Source organism: Cydia strobilella, chromosome 6, assembly GCF_947568885.1.
Source record: "Cydia strobilella chromosome 6, ilCydStro3.1, whole genome shotgun sequence".
NCBI lineage: Eukaryota > Metazoa > Arthropoda > Insecta > Lepidoptera > Tortricidae > Cydia > Cydia strobilella.
The window spans coordinates 21,993,845-22,015,029 of NC_086046.1; the positions used below are offsets into that span (position 1 = coordinate 21,993,845).

At 40.2% G+C, this 21,185-nt stretch overlaps 2 protein-coding genes across 2 annotated transcripts in view; one reads left to right on the forward strand and one right to left on the reverse strand.

The window, feature by feature from the left end:
- On the reverse strand, positions 1-11,437 carry LOC134742289 (protein-tyrosine sulfotransferase). Its single transcript, XM_063675339.1, has 5 exons — positions 11,056-11,437; positions 7,932-8,480; positions 5,910-5,999; positions 4,063-4,226; positions 1-288 (listed from the first exon to the last, which is right to left on the reverse strand). Exons 2-5 carry the CDS (start codon positions 8,457-8,459, stop codon positions 27-29), a joined length of 1,044 nt encoding a protein of 347 aa, XP_063531409.1. The 5' UTR covers positions 8,460-8,480; positions 11,056-11,437; the 3' UTR covers positions 1-26.
- A 1,504-nt stretch (positions 11,438-12,941) lies between these two features.
- LOC134742349 (helicase SRCAP) overlaps positions 12,942-21,185 on the forward strand; it is a 42,520-nt gene continuing 34,276 nt past the window's right edge. Inside the window, exons 1-2 of the mRNA XM_063675399.1 lie at positions 12,942-13,554; positions 16,773-16,963. Coding sequence (XP_063531469.1) covers positions 13,480-13,554; positions 16,773-16,963 — 266 coding nt within the window. The 5' untranslated portion in view covers positions 12,942-13,479. The remainder of the gene's footprint in view (positions 13,555-16,772; positions 16,964-21,185) is intronic.

The following is a 21,185-nucleotide window of genomic DNA, read 5'->3' on the forward strand; positions in this document are numbered from 1 at the left end:
TAAAATACATGGCCATATATTGTCCCCTACGGCGGTTGCGGCGCGGGCGGGTCGTGTTGCGCGCCGGGCGCGGCGGGCGCGACGGGCGCGACGGGCGGAGGAGGCGCGCGGCCCGGCTCGGGCTCGGCGTACTTGGGCGGGTTGGCCCACGGGTCGTAGCCCAGCACCGACAGCATGGGCGCCAGCTCCGCCATGTCGGCGCGCACGTCCGCCGGGATGGCCGACACCCACTTGTCCAGCGCGTCCAGGTTCACGGGCCGCACCACTTGGTCCGACGACCGTTCCACGCTGTAACACACGACAAAACTTTTAAGAAGTAGGTACCGGAAAACTAGGGTCCCTGAACGTCAGGGAATGATCGATTAGCGATTTTTTAACCATAAGGATTAAGGGTTTAAGGGTTTCTCACTCGTTTTCATAGTGTATTTCTGTTAAGGCTGCTAACCACATCATAAAATTCTTAAGCTTGCGTTCAAAAATGAATAGGACTCGACGTACATCCAAAAGAGAGGTATGGGGCACCTTGAATGTCATCTCGCTTTTTGCGGTAGGGCACAGCACAGCGGATGTTATTCCAGACCTAAAGTAAAGCCCGACTGGGAAAGTACCTCCACCTTACAGAAAACCGCAGCCAAATAACACTAGACCCTACTCATAGGACGGGCATATGTTGTGTTCTTGCCGGTGAGTATAGGTACGGTTTTAGGGTCGGCAACGCGCATGAAACTCCACTTGAGTTGCAGGCGTACTTAGGCTACGGAGCTACGGAGACTGCTTAACATCAGGCGGGCCGTATGCTTGTTTGCCACCGACGTAGTGTAAAAAAAACAACACCCTATTTCTCAAACATGGATGATCAATGTTTTCCCGCGATTCAAAATAACCATAGTTTGCGGTATATATACTCGTACCTACTCAACTGGCTGAAAAATAGGCAAACCTGTGCGAAACGAGTTATATGGACGCTCATCCAATGTTGCCTTATCACTATCAGTAGAGCAGTGTCAAGGTTTTTAATTATCAGTAGGTATTCGTTTATATTTATTTGCATAATTCTTTGTGCGGGGTGAAAGTGAAAACGTTAATTGTATGCAAAACTACGCAAATAATATAGGTAGTTACCGTTATTGTTTTAAAAGCATAATAATATTTCTCAGTAACTCAATGTTTTTTAATCTTTTCAACCACGACGAAAAAGTAATGTATTTTTAGGGTTCCGTACCAAAAAGGTACAAAAGGAACCTATGGTGCGACTCTGTCCGTCTGTTTTTATATAGCTCAAGTCAACAAAAAGAATTTAAAAGAACCACATATATCAGAGTAGGGAGCTAGGGAGTAGGAAAAATACATTTGAAAACAGAATAGGTACTTCTTCCTATAAATCATGAATTAGCATAATCACAAAAACATGCACGCAGCTACGGCGCGGCGTAAGATATGCACATAGACAATGCTGAATCTTAATTCCCCAGACGTAACTTTAACTTCCTGACGATAAATATTATAACACAAACTGCGGCAACGGCAACGCACTCGACTTACTATTGATCAACCTTCTTCGTATTTACATAAGGTCTAGATAAGGTCTGAGAATATTGCTTTGCTTTGCAGATAGCTGACCAATCTGACCATTCTTAACTTAACTGAACCTTTGTCGATCTTATATCTATGCAATAAGGTTTCCGAATTATCAGGTAACTGCGTGTACAGTCAATAGCATAAATATATATACATTCCCAAAGTTTCAAAAATATATGTACGCCTTACAATAAAGTCGTGTTCACATATTTTTGAGCCATTTGTCTGGATCGATATTTTTGCCTTCAAGTCGTACCTAATTAATATAATAGGTACTAGTACTACATATTGATGTTTCATTTTAATTCCAGCTTCGATATTAGTTAGCTTTTTAATGACAAGAAAACTATTAAATATTGGCATACTGTGTTATTATCTTTTGTTTTTCTGTGATAGATAAACAAAGGCAAATAAGTATTATGAAAGATTCAATTTCAACTTGAGATAAGCTGAAGGTGATGAGGTTCCACAACAACATAACTAGGTATATTTCGCGATTTTGTGGTTGGTCCCATAGTAAAAGATGCTTAGTATAATCCCAAAACCTCCCTGGCAACGGGAATGCACATATTTTTAGCCACCCTGTATATATATATAATATGACTATTACCTGCAGGAAACATTTCTGTGTAAGGATTTTACATGAAGGCAAGTACACAAGGTGCTGGTTTCGCGCGGATCTTCTTCATGCGGATCCACCCACCTTTTGTTATGAGAAACAGTCTGGCGGCATCGAGCGCTTTGCCTACATTTCTTCCAGAGGTTGTCTCCGATAAAACTCTTTTTACTTTAAAAATTTTACTCGTTGATAGTAGAACTGTAACTTTTGAAAGACCGGCCCAACAGTCGTTTTATCTTAAGGCTATCAGAACCCTCATCAAAAAAGTTGGTATTTAAATTACAAACCTAATGAAATAAAATTAAAAAATAACAAAAAATTGGTACGCTACGTTCTAGGCCTAGTGGCTAAAGTATTCGGCTAACGTGAGTTCGACAACCGACAACCACCTGGACACACTATAGATGCCCATTAGCGGATTATCTTATCGCCACGTGGATATGTGGACAAGAGACAGGACAGGTGGTCTATGTTGTGTTGTGTTGCGCCAAGCGTCAAGCTACGGCAAACTAGTTACACGTTACACCGATGGTCGTAGCCTAGCGCATTCCAGAACCTATGTGATTGTCCGCGGCCGCGGTGACATGATTCGCATCATTTTGCAGTATTTTCTCAGTACCTTACACTCTACAGTTTAATTAAAGGAAAAAAACACTGAGAAAACTTGAAGTCGGCCGCCAAATAAACGTGAAACACAAACGCGAAGCCAGCATCAACGTAGAACGAAGTCGGTCGGAGTATACAGCAACATTCGTAACTGGACAACGTTAGACCTTAGGTCTTTGCAGTAAGATATACAAATTGCCAATGAACAGTCGAAGGCAAAAATATAGATCCAAACAAATGGCTCAAACATATGTGAACACGACTTTATTGTTTAAGGTGTAAGAGCGTACACATATTTTTGAAACTTTGGGAATGTATATATATTTATGCCCTTGACTGAACAGAATGGAAAGGGGTACGCACTCGGACAGCGCCACGCCGTTGGGCTGGTTGATGTAGCGCTCGTGGTGCAGCACGGCGTCCGTCCAGGGCAGCTCGAGGAAGGCGAGGACGGCGCGCAGCGTCTCCTGCGGGAGGGAAGGGATACGCACTCGGACAGCGCCACGCCGTTGGGCTGGTTGATGTAGCGCTCGTGGTGCAGCACGGCGTCCGTCCAGGGCAGCTCGAGGAAGGCGAGGACGGCGCGCAGCGTCTCCTGCGGGAGGGAAGGGATACGCACTCGGACAGCGCCACGCCGTTGGGCTGGTTGATGTAGCGCTCGTGGTGCAGCACGGCGTCCGTCCAGGGCAGCTCGAGGAAGGCGAGGACGGCGCGCAGCGTCTCCTGCGGGAGGGAAGGGATACGCACTCGGACAGCGCCACGCCGTTGGGCTGGTTGATGTAGCGCTCGTGGTGCAGCACGGCGTCCGTCCAGGGCAGCTCGAGGAAGGCGAGGACGGCGCGCAGCGTCTCCTGCGGGAGGGAAGGGATACGCACTCGGACAGCGCCACGCCGTTGGGCTGGTTGATGTAGCGCTCGTGGTGCAGCACGGCGTCCGTCCAGCGCAGCTCGAGGAAGGCGAGGACGGCGCGCAGCGTCTCCTGCGGGAGGGAAGGGATACGCACTCGGACAGCGCCACGCCGTTGGGCTGGTTGATGTAGCGCTCGTGGTGCAGCACGGCGTCCGTCCAGGGCAGCTCGAGGAAGGCGAGGACGGCGCGCAGCGTCTCCTGCGGGAGGGAAGGGATACGCACTCGGACAGCGCCACGCCGTTGGGCTGGTTGATGTAGCGCTCGTGGTGCAGCACGGCGTCCGTCCAGGGCAGCTCGAGGAAGGCGAGGACGGCGCGCAGCGTCTCCTGCGGGAGGGAAGGGATACGCACTCGGACAGCGCCACGCCGTTGGGCTGGTTGATGTAGCGCTCGTGGTGCAGCACGGCGTCCGTCCAGGGCAGGTCGAGGAAGGCGAGGACGGCGCGCAGCGTCTCCTGCGGCCGCAGCACCAGCGCCTCGTACCGCACCGGCAGGCAGCGCGTCGGGCCCAGCGCCTGCACGCAACACAACACACACCCGTCACCATGCACTCTACTCGAACAATCAATCTTAATGCTACTCAGCACACAAACACGGTAAAAGTACAAATTTTGGTATTACTCTCTTATAGTAATAACAAGTACCTACCTATAAGTGAGCATAATAGAAGCGTGGAGCGACGCGCTAAAAAATAGGTACAATTATACTTTTACATTAAAAAAATGTTTTATTTCGTCATCATTACGATTACGACCATATAACAGAGCTAAATTGGCTGTCACCGGCAAGGCTATCATAAATATATATATATTAGCCTCTGTTTGTACAACTGCAGCGTGCTACAAGTAGGTATCTTGCGCGACATATCTATTAAATTAACAATAATATATTCCATTACGATTTAAAACATTGAACATGAAATATTGCGCAATGAAGATCGAATGGCATTTCAAATGCAAAAATCATTTCTCATGGCTACTTCCGAATCGATAGTAAAAATCTTAATCGCGTCGGTTATGCAAATTTGCACTTGCGCTTACGTGTTATACGCGCAGCGGAGTTACCGAGTTCCGTTAGCATTTTACTGTATTTTTCTTTATTGACTGTATCGTTAAGTATAAAGACAACTTAGCCGTTTTTTTTGGTATTACATTTTTATTTATAAATTACACATGTGTTTAATGATAGCTTGTGCCAGAAAAAAATGACGTTTGTATTCGCACCGGTGGCACATCAGACTCCTGACCAAAAAGGCTTACTTGATCGCGCAAGATGTATGGACTCGCGTGCGACAACGCAACCCATGCTAGACCGCCAGGTTTTATCTGTCTTTATACTTAACGATACAGTATTTATATAGCGACTGTGTGCAGCACGGTTTGTAAAATCAAAGAGGATATAATAGGATAGAGCGGTACTGTCACTGTCATAGTAAATTTTGTAACCACAGTAAATTCACTGCCATCTATCGACACACTTTAAAACGAAAAATGAAGATTTATAAAAATACGATAAAATGTATTTAAATATGGATAAATGATTTTTTCTAATTGCATTATTTATTTTTATGATTTTGACCCATGTTCTTTCACTGATATGCGTTAAAATTGTTAAATAACAAACGAAACCGTCAACGCCCTCTATACGAGAGTAGGCCAAAGGTAGTGGCGCCATCTGATCGAGAATCAAATTTTCGTGATTTTCGAGGCACGTTTTTTCCTTAGACTGTGTCCATCTATTACGGAGTTATATCTATCTTTGGTAAAATCAATGCGATGCTGAATCGCGAGTCATTTCTGGATGTATCTCAGGAGTCAGGACCGACTGACATACTCCAAGAGAAGTATATACTCATCTTATCTGGCTGGCCATAAAATAGATTAAGATTTTAGATTTATTTATTTCAGGATAAAAATTACACTATAAATTTACATCAATGTCAAAATTATGCTTATCATGATCGTCAAACATTACATACTAAAAAAATACAAAATAAATTAAAATAATTTTCTCTCCCAATAAGGATCGTCATATAAGTATGTATAAACAAAAACATGTCAAAAATTGATGTCAATCTTAATAATAAGGTTAACAAATTGTTAATCAACAGTGGTGACGATAATACCCAGTGCTTGGTACCTACTGTGATAACAGGGTGATTATATGGGCTCATATCATAGGTAAAGAGGAGTACCCACCTTGCACTGCTGGTACATGAGGCCCACGGCGTGGTTCCACTTGGTGAGGCACTGCCGGTACGACGTCAAGTCGAACCCAGTGATTGTTACCTGCGGAAACACATTGATTATCACTAGACATATAGATACCTATACTATATCTACCTATACTAGTCCGTATATAGAGGATAACCATAATCGCCCGTCAGCGGCCTGTATTCCTGTATAGATCCGCGGAAAACCACATATTCTTAACAACTATGCTTGACATCAGATCAGAGCCATCGGTTATTGTAATTAGTATATCTACCCCATTGTTTCTTGTAGAGTCATTCACATGTTATAACAACTATGTATAACATAAACACAGCAGCTGTGACGAGTATTTATTCAACAAAAACGTGGACATATTGTCACCGACGTTCACAACTCCTTCGGTTTTTATATCCGGCAACGTTACGCGTGAGAACACATACATAACTTAACGAAGATAACACGGTATACGAATATATGCATGCAATTTATGCCATATTTTACTGCGATGTTTGACCGATGAATAATGCATTTTTTTCTCTTGATATGGAAAGATTTTCCTCTAACTTAATTACTATTTATAGATCATAAATAGAAAAAGTTGTGGGTAAGTTCGTGTGACGTGACGTGTGGCACGCACGACACGACTGATGTTCTCAGAATTTCTTAACTATCGAATCAACTATTGAAAAGTATATAAAGGGCTCTGGACCGCAACAATACTTTGAAACCAGTATTGGGCAAACCAGTATAAAAGTGTTTTTCGGTTAGGCATTTTGAATCTCGAGGCCACGTTAGGTACAGTGGCGCCAGATACCACGTCCGCGTTCGCACTGCAATGTAAGCTCGGCGGCACAGTTATACTTATAGGAATTATCGCGCGTCTACGTCTAGTGCGTGCAAACTGCTAGTTGTTTACACTGGCGACTCCTAACTAGAACCGCACACATCGGACCGTTGAACCCATAACATAACGTCCATACCAACTGAACACACCAGCTATGTGTGATAAACTTAACTGTTTCTAGTACAATCACGCTGATTTTCAGTAACTCCAGTACAGTGAAGGAAAACATTGTTAGGAAATCGGACTGAGCCAGTGAGCGAGTGGCAAAATGCCGGGACAACGCAGGGAAGATGAACAATCTGATGAAAGGCCATACGTAGCGAGCTACTCGTTCAACCAACAAACAGTTTATAAATTCACTCGAATAATTAGTAGACCGCAGCCTCCACTGGCTGAACAAGCGAGCCAGTCAAATTTTACTAAAAAAATCTAAAAACGCAAAGCGTGTTATAAGTTATAAACAATCCATTATTAGACAGTTGTCTTTCCCACTATAGGTATTTTTTTTAACGATAATGAGAGAACTGGAATGTGAAGGATGTACTGACCCTCTTTTGCACTTAAATAAGAGGCAAGTAATTAAATTTGCTGCAACTCGATTTATTACAATTTAGGTATCTCACAGCATAACCTTGTGCCGATATTTTACTGAAATTAAAATGAAACACATTTTTTGACGAGAACTTTTTGACGTACGGCGCTGTGAGTGGGCTTAAATTATTCCAATTTTGATGTGCTTTCAATATTACAAAGCAACTTATATCGGAAGAGTTTCTTTGCTTTTGTTTCATTGCACCTAAATATCATAATGCCCAATTTTTCTTTATTTATCCTATTTTTTTTGTATGTCAGCATAATAACATTTATTCATATTCTCCAAGTCCCAAAACACCCAAATGTTAAAAAGTATGTTTCATTAAATGCCGAATTTTCAATAGCACTTTTTTTAAATATATTATTATTTTTAGCTATATATTCCTCCAAGGAGTCAAAATAACATACCAAAAATACAGCTTTACATCATGCTTTGTATTTAGAATTTAGAATTTGACTGTTGTAGTAGCTTTGTTCGATTTTGCCTGTGTAGAGCTACCTGCTACAGCGTGGAAGGATTTATCATTTATTTTGGTTACATGGCTTCAATGTCGGAGTGGCTGACTGACCTTGCGGCTGATGATGGAGTGCACGGTGGCGCGGCCGTCGCGCATCATGAACAGGAACTTGGCGTTGGGGAACAGCTCCAGCACGTAGCCGCCCATCTTCAGCACCAGCGGGTCCTTGTTGCACAGCCGCGGCGCCGGCTCGCCGTGCCCCGCGATCACCTCCAGGCAGAACGCCGCGATGGCGTTGTCGAGCACCGCTTTAGAGACGCCGGCGGCCTCGAGCCGGACGGACTCCTTAGCGGAGTGCGCCCAGTGCTGGCGCATCTGCAGGATGCGCGGGACGACGCGCGTCTCCTGGCCGCAGCGCACGTCGGGGTGCGCGTCGAGCATGGCGCGCATGAGCGTGGTGCCGGAGCGCGGCACGCCGCCGATGAAGATGAGCGGCAGCTCGCGGCCCTCCACCCACTGGTCGGGGGAGCGCAGGCGCGCGCCGCGGGGCGAGCCGCCGGCGCCGCCGCGCAGCGCCCACACGAGCGCGCCGCCCAGCAGCAGCGCGAGCGCCCAGCGCCAACGAGGCCCGCGCCACATGCCGCCGCGCGCCGCCTCCGCCTGCACACACACACACACACACAAACTACCGATATTATCGCGAAACCAAGGAAAAACACTTGCCAAAATATAACATCTTATCTGGCACTATTGTTACTATTAATGTTACTATTTGGTTTGGCAACAACTTCAAACATATCGGTTGGTAATGCATACACTTAAATAGGATATTAATATTTTTATCCCTTCTGAAGTCGGTTTTTTTTTTGTAAAAAGTTTTTCATTTCTCTTTTGCGGTGGGAATTATACAACTAAACTCTATGTGTTGGTGGAAACGCAAACTTATTTTATAAAAACCAAGTCTGCGCTGCTTAGCTATCACCCGCTCATGATGACTCGTTCGCGTCGCGAGCGCGAGTCGCGGTGGATGGATACCGTCTACCGATATCGATACACGTCTCTTCCGTCGCACTCGTCACGTTATTAAGTAGTTCTTAATTACCGGCGATCGCTTGCGCAAGTGCTTTCTACTAATTGCAACTGCAAATAATAAACCTGTCATTATTAGATCGTAAATATTTTCATTGCTACAATTATTAATATTGTTCACGCGTTTTAATAAATCGTAAAAACGAGGTCGGAGCTAATAGACAGTTCTCAGCCAAGTAATAATATGTTTGACTCGCAGTTCCAAAAAAAAAGGGAGTGCTGCAACATTTTTATTTTGTATGGATTTTTTTAAACCTATCATACGAAAGGGCTTTTTGAGGGGATTCTAAAAATATACCACATCATTACATTTCGGCCATTTTTTTAAAATTAAAACAAAAATAATTTTTAAAACATACCAAGTTGGCTCCTCCATATACGATATGGCCGATTTTTTTTGTACAATATACCACAAATGATACGTGATATCCTCATATCTAACCCCAAGAAAGCAATTTTGAAAATAGTTTCATTTAATAACAAAACTTCCGTGAGACACAGACATATTAAACATATTAATATACATATATTAATACGTGAGTCACCCGTTATTAATATGTTTAATAGTTTAATTTAGTTTTTTTTTTTTCAATATTACAAAGTGACAGTTCTACTTCAAAACATACAAAAGGGTTAAAGAGGTATTTCCCGTCGGATATATGAATATTACGATTATGATTAATATGTACCATATCTGCAGTACAGTTCCATAAGTCTCGTAAAATAGGTATTGAAGTGTCACTTTGTAATATTGAAAAATTTAAAAAAAATACTTAATAAAATTATTTTCAAAATTGCTTTCTTGGGGTTAGATATGAGGATATAACGTATCATTTGTGGTATATCAACCTAATCTTGTTTGCAATATAACACTAAAGTCTCGCGTTTTGTACACATAATTAATGTCATTACCGGGTCTAACGCTATTAAATTTCATTATTTTACCTCTTTTCGGCGGAAAAAAGGTAAAATAATGAAATTGAATTACATTAGACCCCGTAATGACATTAATTATGTGTACAAAACGCGAGAGTTTAAAGTGTTATATTGCAAACAAGATTAGGTTGATTAGGGTATTGCCATGTATTGTTAGATGGTAAGTGTGCTTATTAGGGTGTCACTTTTGTATGGAGAAAAAAAAACTTCTTTTTTTCAACTTCTAATAGTTACCAAAAGTGAGGTTTAGGTCTAAAATAAAGAAATATTTAAAAAAAAGAAGTACTGTTCTAATATACTTTTAGCTTGCTCAAACAAGGTTAAAAATGGCCAAGTTCATGCAAACACTAAATTTTAAACATTGGCATAGAATTAGATTAAAATAAACTAAATTAAATCAAATATACATTATATTTTAACCTACTCTAAAACAATAAGAGCCTTAGAGAGGCTTGGACACCAGTACGTGAATCATAAGACAGTGATTCAAGAGAGAGAGTGCGAGTTAATGTTATTCTGTATATTCTCTCTATGTAATATAGTTTGTCAACGGAATGTCATCTTTGAATCTTTGAATGTCTCATTTCAAACATAGACAGAGAGAATTATACTGTTTGTCTTACACTAGTACTAGCACCCAAAAGAAAGGGATGAGTATAATTTTCCTGGTTGTTACTGACAAATCGGTTTGACCAACTACTAATTAATTCAACACCTCATTAATTCTTTTCCTACTGCTCAGAATGCTCAGACCCCAATTCTGCCTTTTGAAACATAAAACTAAACATTTAATATTATTTCTTATTTATTCTTATCACTTATGAAGTTGAGGTAAACAGCATTGTGGATTGAGAAGGAAATATATATTTTTTATTTCAGTAGATATCCTCTTACTAGTACTAGTCTAGTAGTACCACATCCCTACAAACTCTGTCACAGAGGTTGATAAACCTCATACACATTTCCCCTACCTACTTGTGAGTTATGTGTACCGACTAAGTGCTACTCGTAACATGCAAATATCGAGTTGGTTTCAACTTTACTTTCATGCAATGAAACTGCAACATTTTCAGGACTCTATGTAAACAAATTTCAATAGCACATGTTCAGTACACACCAGCACATTCTAGTGAACGTAGTAATCCCACAAACCTGTTAGGAAACATGATAATTGGTTATATATATGTCGATTATGAGATTGTGTACTCACCTACATAAAAATCCAAACTATCCAAATATAACAGTTACTCGCAGCGAATGCATTTCTTTGAGTCAAATCAATCGAAAAATCCAATTTAACTGAAAAGTGCTCGTAGCCGGCGGCGCGCCGCAGCCCGCGCTTGAGCTGGCTCCCACAACAACACGTAGTGGGCTCAACGGCCAGCGATTCGGAAGCTTGCAAAACAGTTCTCAGTTCTTACACCACAAGTCACAACCGTATTTATGCGCCTCCAATCGATTAAACTAGCATTTGATTAGCAATTACGGCTCTAACCAAAAAAGATACGGAAATAAAAATTAGTCTTTTGTTTTTTCAATTAAATCCAATTTGACTGTGTCTGTCGAATCGTGGTCGAATCCTACTCTTGCTATGCCCTGCCGTCTCACTGACATTGACAGTTGAATTGACATGCGTGACAGTGACACATACGTGACATGACCAATCTGTTGACAGTTGGTTGACAGATCTATCTAGAGATGTCCCAATATATGTTCCAAAACGATATCGAATGAAAGTTATTCATATTCATTTTAGTTAAATGTGAGACATGTGTTTTTCTGTATTTATCTATTTGTAACCTGTATATTAAGCTATGGATTATATGTAGGTTCTCTCAGGGTCGTGGGCCTCGACGCTGCTATCACAATACACGTCTGGCAGTTTCCTAAGGTATCTCCAAGTAGATAAAGTATGTTAAGCTAAAGAAAGACTGGGCGCCAGCACACATAAATCGTGCAAAAGATGGAAGATTAATATGAGATGAAATAAACTATTGTTTGAACAATCCTTAAATAAATAGATGACGGGCAGTAGGCCTGATACAGAATTTACATACTTATGGTAATTATGCTAGGGTGAACTAAGCTATAATGAGACGTTAAACGTGAGAAAGTATGAAGTCCTGTTTTCACGCTTAGCACTTCGCACTTGAAATCAAATCTAAGAGGCCACTATTATATGTTCCTTGCTAGGTTAATTTAAGTCTTAAGAGATCACTAAGAGAAATTAGAGTTGACCACACCTGAGACACGTGTTGCTACAGAGGCAGCAGAACTGTCGCTACATGCCGTTCCAGTGGCGCGCAGCAGATGGCAGGAGTCGCGACGATACGCATTTAATAAATCATTATTACTAAAATTGTTTGTTGCCGGTCCCATATTGGGATACCCTCCTCCAATTGAGGGGGGATTTCAATGATTTAAATCTTCTCGAGGCAGAGGTGAAGGGTTAGAGCCAGCGTAGCTTTATTTGACGTTTATAAGCGTATTGTAATTTGATTGTAATATGCATACTTGAATAATAAACTATCTTTATCTTATTTTTATTTACTGACAATTTGGTTTGACCAACTATAGATTCATGGTCACTGGTCACAACTCACAACCCTATAAATACTTTTTGACATAGAAAACTTCTGTTAGGGTGCTAAATAGGATGGTAACATCTGTTAATCATTTCTTCCATCCTTTCTAGTGAGTATTATATTCGTTGATCCTTTCCTTCGAAAAGCGTCCGTCGACCACTTATAATTTATTATAATAATAAGCTCTGTATAATAGGCGCTGGCGCTTCCCTCAAGTCCTACGAAGTCTAATTATTCTGAGGTCTAAACAGCACTTTGGAACGCCACCTAACCTACCGAAAAAAAAGATACAAAAAAGTAGTCCATCTCCATGTAGTGTTCTGGCCAGTCTTCATGATAAAAATAAAATTCGACTAGATTTGATGAAGTATATTTCAAATCATCCAAATTTGCAAATATATTTGGCATATCAAAATTTATACACAAAAGGAAAACAAACATTATCGATTCTCGAAGAGGTGGAAACCTGCCACACAGTAAAAAAATGTTTTTACCAAATGGCAACACTGTCAGTCAGTCAAAAATCAGTCAATGCCAAACACCCAAACCGAACAAAGATCGAAGATATTAAGAAAATTTAATATTTTTCTTTTCGGAAAGTCAGTGCAATTCTTTAAATATTATTATATTAATTTTGCGGGGAATGCTCAAAGTACAATTTGTGATATTCTTTGGTGCGATGTATGAACTTAGTCATGTTAATTAGTGATTACTGCAGTGGACTCGGCGGCGCGAAATCGTTCAATATGGCCGCCGGAACTGAAACCGTTTCTCAGATTTGTTTACTGCGGGTCCGGCTGTGTTATTTTTGTTAGTAGGCAAAGAGTGATAGTGTATCATAAGTGAATTTGCATATTTTTTAGAGCAGATTCGATTATTTATATGATCTCCTGTAAAATATTAGATTTTTAAGAAGTGCATTGAATTAAAATAAGTGCATAAGTGATCATCTTCTTTTCTATTTATATGGGTCGGTGGAGTCCCTGAGTGTGTTTAGTCTATAAAAATATTTCGTTGTGAGTGCTTGCCGTCCCTCGCAATGTCTCAGCATGAGCGGTCGGAGCCGCGATGAGCGCGCCACGGCCGCGCCTGCAGCTGTCGCCGCTGCCGTGCCGCCACTCATGGTATTTTTTTTATATTTATGAATATGATATTATGTTAATACAGCTTGTGGTCACATGCCTTCTGGAAGTTCTGGATGCTGTTAAGATAATTCACCGAACATATGTAAACATCGTCAGTTGGCTAGCTGATTCAATGACAGTAAACATGATCATGAAAATGATAAGTGACCTGCCTACTTATAGTGTTATGTTTTAGGTTATGAACGGGGCCTAAACATCACGCAGTTTCTGTTTAATCCAGAATTATGTAACCCCCCAATGTCCCGATTCATTTATAGAAGGGTTAATGTTCAAACCTTTGTTTTAGGGTTCCGTACCTCAAAAGGAAAAAAACGAAACCCTTATAGAATCACTCGTGCGTCTCTCTCTGTCTGTCCGTCTGTCACAGCCTTTTTTTCTCCGAAACTACTGGACCAATTAGGTTGAAATTTGGTACACATATGAAAGTTTGTAACCCAAAGACGGACATGACATGTAGCGTAAACAAATGAACTTTATACATGAGGACTAAAGCAAAGGGGGTGCCGACACTTAGAAAAAATTTCATCCAAGTGATGTTATTATGACACCTACTTTTCATGATGTAATCGTAGAAAATACACTAAAATGAGCATGTTTTGAAGCAAAAACTTCTCTCTAAAATAAAAAATATATTACACACATATTTGACCTAAAAATGGGAAAAATCTCAGCAATCAGCGAGCGAGCAAGACCTTCCTGGACAGAGCCGACTTGGACACTATCACTTACAAACCTGTTTGTAAACCCTATGATAGACCATAGTAAACTACAGTCAGATCTGAACCGAATTAGGGACTGGTGCCTAGACTGGCTTATAAACCTCAATGAATCAAAATGCACAGTCCTCCACATGCACAACAAAAACGCAGTTGCCCTACACTTTAAACAGTGTACAGTTAGCAGGAACCAGGACCCAACAAGATCTGCGAGTCATTGTGTCTAATGATCTCAAGTGGGAACCCCATATTTCACGAATGGTATAATACAAAATTGTGTTGACGTAATACGCGTTGGACGAAATGCATGTTGGACCAAATACGTGTTGACGTAATACGCGTTGGACGAAATGCATGTTGGACCAAGTGCGCGTTAGACGAAATGCTGTTGGACGAAATGCATGTTGGACCAAATACGTGTTGGACGAAATGCGAATTGAAATATCATTTGGACGAACTGCGTATTGGACGAACAGCTAACAAATCCTCTATAATCTACATAATTAGAAAAGCTTTTCGTATTCTCACCACAACTAAAGTCACTTTCGTACGAAGAAAGATTAGTCAAGCTGGGCCTGACAACACTGCAAAAAAAAGGTGACTTGATCGAGACGTTCAAGATCATTCACGGATATTATTACTGTCCAGAACTAAGCGATCTGTTCACTCGAAACTCAAACACGCGCACAAGAGGACGCAACCTTAAACTAATAACAACAAAGCACAAAACAAATATCGGCAAAAACTTGATTACAAACCGAATAGTAAAGACTTGGAATAAATTACCCTCTGAAGTTGTGAACTCTACAAGTGTGAATTGATTTAAAAATAGACTAGACAAACTATCTAAAAAGGATTGGGAATAATGGGATTACTATCAGATCAGCTCTACTGTAAAACCACCTGGCTTCTCATTGCCTAGAAAATATTGGTGCCAACTGAATAGGTTGAGAACTGGCTGCGGTCGCTTACGAGCATTCCTGCACAAATGTGGATGGATAGTCTCCAAAATGCGATTGTGGTGCTCCTGTGCAGGACATCGAGCACATCATTCAGTACTGCTCGCCATATCCTACGGAAACCCTGCAGACTTGTTTACCCTCAACAGTGACGTAATCCAATGGATACAGGACCTTAGAATATCTTTATAAACAACTGAACAATTATGCCATACGCATAAATAAAGCTAGTGTGTAGAAAAAAAATTCTGATATAGATATATTCCATTTATCATTACAACATTTTGATTCTGCAACAAAAATACACCTAATAATAAAAATAACATCCATTAGTAAAATTGTATTATCATCATACTTGCCAACGTTTAAATGCTTTTTTCAACAATTTGAGTTAGGTATTTGAGTTTTGCATGTTGTAAATTGTATTAATGTTAAATTAAGTTCAAATTGTATTAACGAAATAAATATCATATACCAAGGCCTCCAAATTAAATTGTATTAATGTTAGTTTCTGAGCAACATAATTGTTATCATTCATTAGTGGAAACTGTGTGGCTTGTGAATGTGATTCTGATTGTGTGGTTGTTGATCTGATTTACTATGTGTGTTGTTTTTGCCTGTTTGTTTCCCAAAGGTTTAAATAAATAATTAAATCTTCGCCACATATACAATAGTAGGTGTTCTCATAGTGTTCCATATGTTCCATGTTGGCCAAGACTCCTTTGACCCAATTGTGACCAGTAAACACCCCTGTTAAGAGGCCGTAGTCGATTTTGGCGCAAAAATTTAAAATTGATAGATTTAGTCGTTGAAATTATACACGTTTTGTTACGTTATATCTAAATAACAAGTATTGGTTTCTATTAGCACGTCTTCTCATCTTGGCTTTTAATAATGAGGTCGCGAGCGTGCGTCACCGGCAATATATGAAGAGAAGGGGCAGTTTTTAAAAATTCAGCAAAAGATTATGGTGGTAAATTATACAAATTGAGGTATAAGAATAGTTTCAGCAAATGTTGTAGATTGTTTAAAAAATTACGTTGAAATTAAGTCGATTTTCAGAGAACTTGTCACTTGTTTTGAAGTTATTTCTGGAGAAAATTAAATTCGTTTAACTTTCATTTTCTCGAACTCTAAGTCATATAACAAAAATGTAATCTGATAAAGGTCAAGTACAGAATATGTGTAATACAAATTTACCATTTTTCCATTACAAATAAGAGCGACAAAATCAGTGCTTTACGCGCGTTTACCTAAACGTCCATCAGAAAAAAAATCATTACTAATTTAGTGAGTGTGTTTTAAAAAAATTGATCTGATAAAAGGCAAGATAAGAAGACGTGCTAATAGAAACCAGTACTTGTTATTTCAATTAGGTAACAAAAGGTGTACAATTTCACCGACTAAATCTATCAATTTTACATTTTTGCGACTAAAATCGACACCGGCCCTACCGGCTGGCTTAAGTTGAGGCACTTACTGTACACTGTTGGTGTTGAATATGTTTTATGTTTTGTTGCAGGGGGTGGAGCGCGTGGTGGGCGCGGTGCCGGGCGGCGGGGGCGGCGCGGAGGTGCTCAACGGCGCCGCCGCGCCGCCCGAGCGCGCGCCCGACGAACCGCCGCGCAAGCGCACCAAGCTCGATGAAGCGCCCTCGCTGCGCAAGCGAGTGCTCGAGTACAAGCTGCTGCGGCTCAAGACGCTGCGTGACCGGTAATGTTCTTCCACCATTCCTACACCTTGCACTACTAGGCTCAGTCAAGCACAGCATGAGCACAATAGCTCCAAACTCGAAGATGCTATGTAATCATGACAAGAAATGTAAGGAAATGCGTGCTTAATGCTTATGGCCCAGTCACGGTCGTTACTTGATCAGCCTTGTCTTCATAGGGTGTGCTGCACTTCTGCCTTGTTTCTGTCTAATTTTTATTGTGTCCTAATAACACCCGAAGCGACTTCTACCGGGCTTGACTAGTCCAGTCCAGGTTAGAGGAGTTACTGAGAAAATCTTAAAATTCATAGGTATCTTAAAACTTCTAACCTTCTATAATTAGGCCGGTCCGCACAGTTCAAAATGTATGAGAAATCTACATTAATTCTCACATTAGAGATTTTTTGAGATGTGATTACCTATGTTACAAATAATATATTTTGAAAAAAAATCTCCACAAAATATGTCAATTTGTTTTTATAAATCCAAATTATTACTAAAATAGAAAAATAAACCAAAACATCAATCCCCACACTAGAGATTTTCTAATATGCTGTTCTCAAGCATATACTCATTAAGTATTTATATTTTCTTCCAGCTTGACACAGAAACCTGCCCCCAATAACTTTCTTTATTAAAAATTTTTTTTACATAAAAATAACAACTAATGTGTACATAAAAATTACATGTTAATTAAGCTCTTTATATTTACTATATTCTACAAAAAAATCTCTAACGTAAATGAATCCGTTTAATTACTATTAACCATTTTTGTTTCGAATTTTTTTTGTTGCTTATAGAAAATGGACACTCGACTTTTGTTTCACCTTCATAAATCTCTTACTCATGTTAGTGTAATAACAAAAAAAATCTCACGTATATGTAATATTGTATGGAATACAACCATAATTATTACGACATCCAAGCTATTTAATTTACCCACGCAGACACTATCTGACGGGTACTGATTCACTGTAGAGAACGTTTGATCGACTTCCATATCTCCGTCTCACTTCAATGTTCGCGGTAGACGATCGGTCCGCTTGAACTGCCGAGAGTTCGCGATGCGGTCGACCGTTAATTCTCCCATGACTAACTTACCCAGTTTCATCGGTACGCGTAACGATTGTTTACGCATGTTTAATTTTGATTGCGCGCTTACTTAACACACCTCAGGCAAAGCTCCGATAAAACGCGCAATGCATACATTGCGGCATATATCTCACGTATGTCAGCTATGAGGCTATGACATAGCAATGACAGACAGTGGCAGTTAGTGCCAAATTAGAATACAGACTTTTTTACCAACCATAAAGTTTAGTGCAAAGAGAATTTTAAACTCCTTAGTGAAAACCTCACGGTTTGTGCGAAATTGAGCGTTAAGCAATGCTATGCTTATAAAGATGATGGTGTGATTTACGGAAATTAATAATAGATATAATTTATTTTATTGTATAATACATTCCCGTTTCATTTACACCCAATATTATATCTTTTTCCGTAATCAAATGCGTTTATAATTACTGTAACCGTCTGTGTAGTGTACCATAATATACGCGATGGTTTGTCCTCCGGGCCCAAAATCGATGATCCCCTTTGATTATTTATTTTAAATGAACGTCAAAATCCAGACAGGAAATTTGATTTTGACATTTACGGCTACTGCCGTAGCAGTCGACAGCAATGTCGCGCTTCAATATTGCTGCAGTCGACTGCATTGCTGCAGAAAACGTGAAAAAGGTCATACAATTCAATGGGTAGTAGGGTTATGAGATGAAATGACGCAATAATGAAACTTTAGTTAATTAACAATATTATATTAAATCATTATTACATACTATTTTACTCGCAAAAAGGTTTACTACCAACATACTTCTTGGTGCCCAAATGAAATAAATAGTACATTTCGATGCTAGTGCGGAAAGTATGTCATTACTTCACGAGTACCGAGATAGGTATCTTGGCAAGACTCGGGACGAGTGAAGAATGACATTTCCGCACGTGTATCGAACGACGTTTTTTAACACAGTTGCGAAAAAATAATAAAAACAACAAGTGAGGAATAAAAACAACAAGTAAGGAATAAAAACTTGGAAACTTAAAACACCGCTTAGTAAGAAAAAACGCCTCTTTTTTGACAGGCGTTTCGGCAGCTATTCCTTTAAAGTGATATTTTCCAGTGTTCACGCGCCTATGAGGCGTGAACTATATTCTTGATTTTGTTGTTGTAATAATAAAAACTTGTTATTATAATAAATCAGAATATTATTTATTGTATTTTTACATTGAATGTATTGACATATCTTATTGTTTTTTTATAGCGAATGTTTTATGACATATATTTAAATCATAGTTTTATAAGTAGCATCCGCGCTAGACCACAAAGGTTGGATCGCTAACATACTGCCCCACCTTGAAAGCCTGGCTTTCAAGAGGCTCATGGGAGGGATACGGCTCGATTTATAATGCCGTTCTTTGTTTGTAGGTCGACTACTCTGCAGACTCCATCATTTCCAGTATAAAGTTTGACGATGCGCCCTAGTAGCCATTTCATTGGTGGCAGCTGATCATCCATGACTAGGACTAGGTCGTCGATCTTGATGGATCCCTTGCTGGTTTTCCACTTGAAACGTTTCTGGAGAGTAGCGAGATAATTCTTAGTCCACCGCGTCCAAAAATGTTGCTGAAGTCGTTCTACGAGCTGGTATCTATTGACCGTCATCATCTTCACTTCAGGCGATGGCAGTGACATCAATGGTCGCCCGATAAGGAAGTGCCTAGACGTGAGTGGAGTTGATTCCAATAATCCTCAGACAAATTGTCAGAGGACGCGAAATCATGATTGCCTTTGTCCATGCAAACAGATTAGGCTAATTTCTTAAAGGTTAAATGGATATTAGCAGTAATACATTTAAATTAATATTAGCTAAGCAGACATGACTGCTGCCTTCCAGACTCCGCCGAAGTTCGGGGTGTATACCGGAAAATAATGAAAGATAAGTTGCTCACTACAAGTAAACTCTCCGATTTGCCGTATGTACACGTTTGTAGTAACATTCTGTTCAATTCATTATAAATTACCTTTAAAGTTTATTTAACTGTCACAAAAGATGTTTAGCTACATACTAATAATTATTAATAATAAAATTAGCAAACACACAAAGATACGTTGTTAGGCCACTTAACGAACTATACTCTACTACTTCCTTTAAAGTAATATAATAAATGTGTAGTAAGTAATAAACGATTTAACATCTAGTAATTGAACGTCAAAGTGTTTGGCTAAAGGCCACTCAGACTGGTTTCTCAAGGAAGCAGGGTCCTTCCCACCACAGAGTACTGGCGAGTATATTGTTGAGGTTTGACTCCCCTTGAAGCCCGATCTGGTGAGTTCAATTCTGATGAGACGTGATGTCTTGCATTAGGATGGACTACAGGTCCATTAACATTTCGCGAATCACGTAATGATGTATTATAAAATACCCGAAAACGGGACGGTCCATTTCGGTCAGGTGCTCTAACCTTTCGTATACTTTGAAGGAAAGCATAATCATGTTCGTGGTTAAATATACCGCCTTTAGAAGCATAATAACATTCGCTTAAGGCGTCCTCCGGGGCCTCACGAAGTGGAAGCTTCTCTTGAGAAAATTGGCATCGAGTAGAAGAGCTTGAACCCTGACCTGTCGGACCAGACACAAGCCAACCTAGATAAGATTCTTTTAGAATTGGTTTGTTTTTGCCTAATTTAATTTTCTTGGATCCTACAATGTCCCAAAACACATCACCTCCTAGTAACACATGTATTTCAGACGGACGATAAAAACTGGGATCCGCTAACTTAATAGATGCAGGAATGTCAAAGTGTGATGTGTCAATTTCTAAATTTGGTGTAAGTCCTGATACCTTTGGCATAACCAAACAAGACACATCTATTTCAAATTGGTCGGTTTTAGATTGTACTATAACATCGCTAAGTTTTGAAGCACTGCCAATCAGGTAGTCATTTAATCCAGTTATAGGAGTCGGCTCAATTTCACTGTAGGTAAGGTTCAACCTTCTTTGCATTGTTGTAGATATATAAGAAGATTGACTCCCTGGATCTAATAGAGCTTTAGTAATGTGAGTTTCTTTTGTTACAGGATTAACTAAATTTACCTCAGCAGTACATAACAGCACATAACCTTTGTTGTTTGGGCTGAATGTAGACATTGCAGTAGTAGTATT

Excerpts from the sequence above, each read along its gene's own strand:
- LOC134742289 (XM_063675339.1), bottom strand. The coding sequence starts at position 8,459 with ATGTGGCGCGGGCCTCGTTGGCGCTGGGCGCTCGCGCTGCTGCTGGGC. Across the intron at positions 6,000-7,931 it reads ACTCCATCATCAGCCGCAAG|GTAACAATCACTGGGTTCGA; the intron begins GTCAGTCAGCCA and ends GTGTTTCCGCAG. Across the intron at positions 4,227-5,909 it reads TCATGTACCAGCAGTGCAAG|GCGCTGGGCCCGACGCGCTG; the intron begins GTGGGTACTCCT and ends TGTTGCGTGCAG.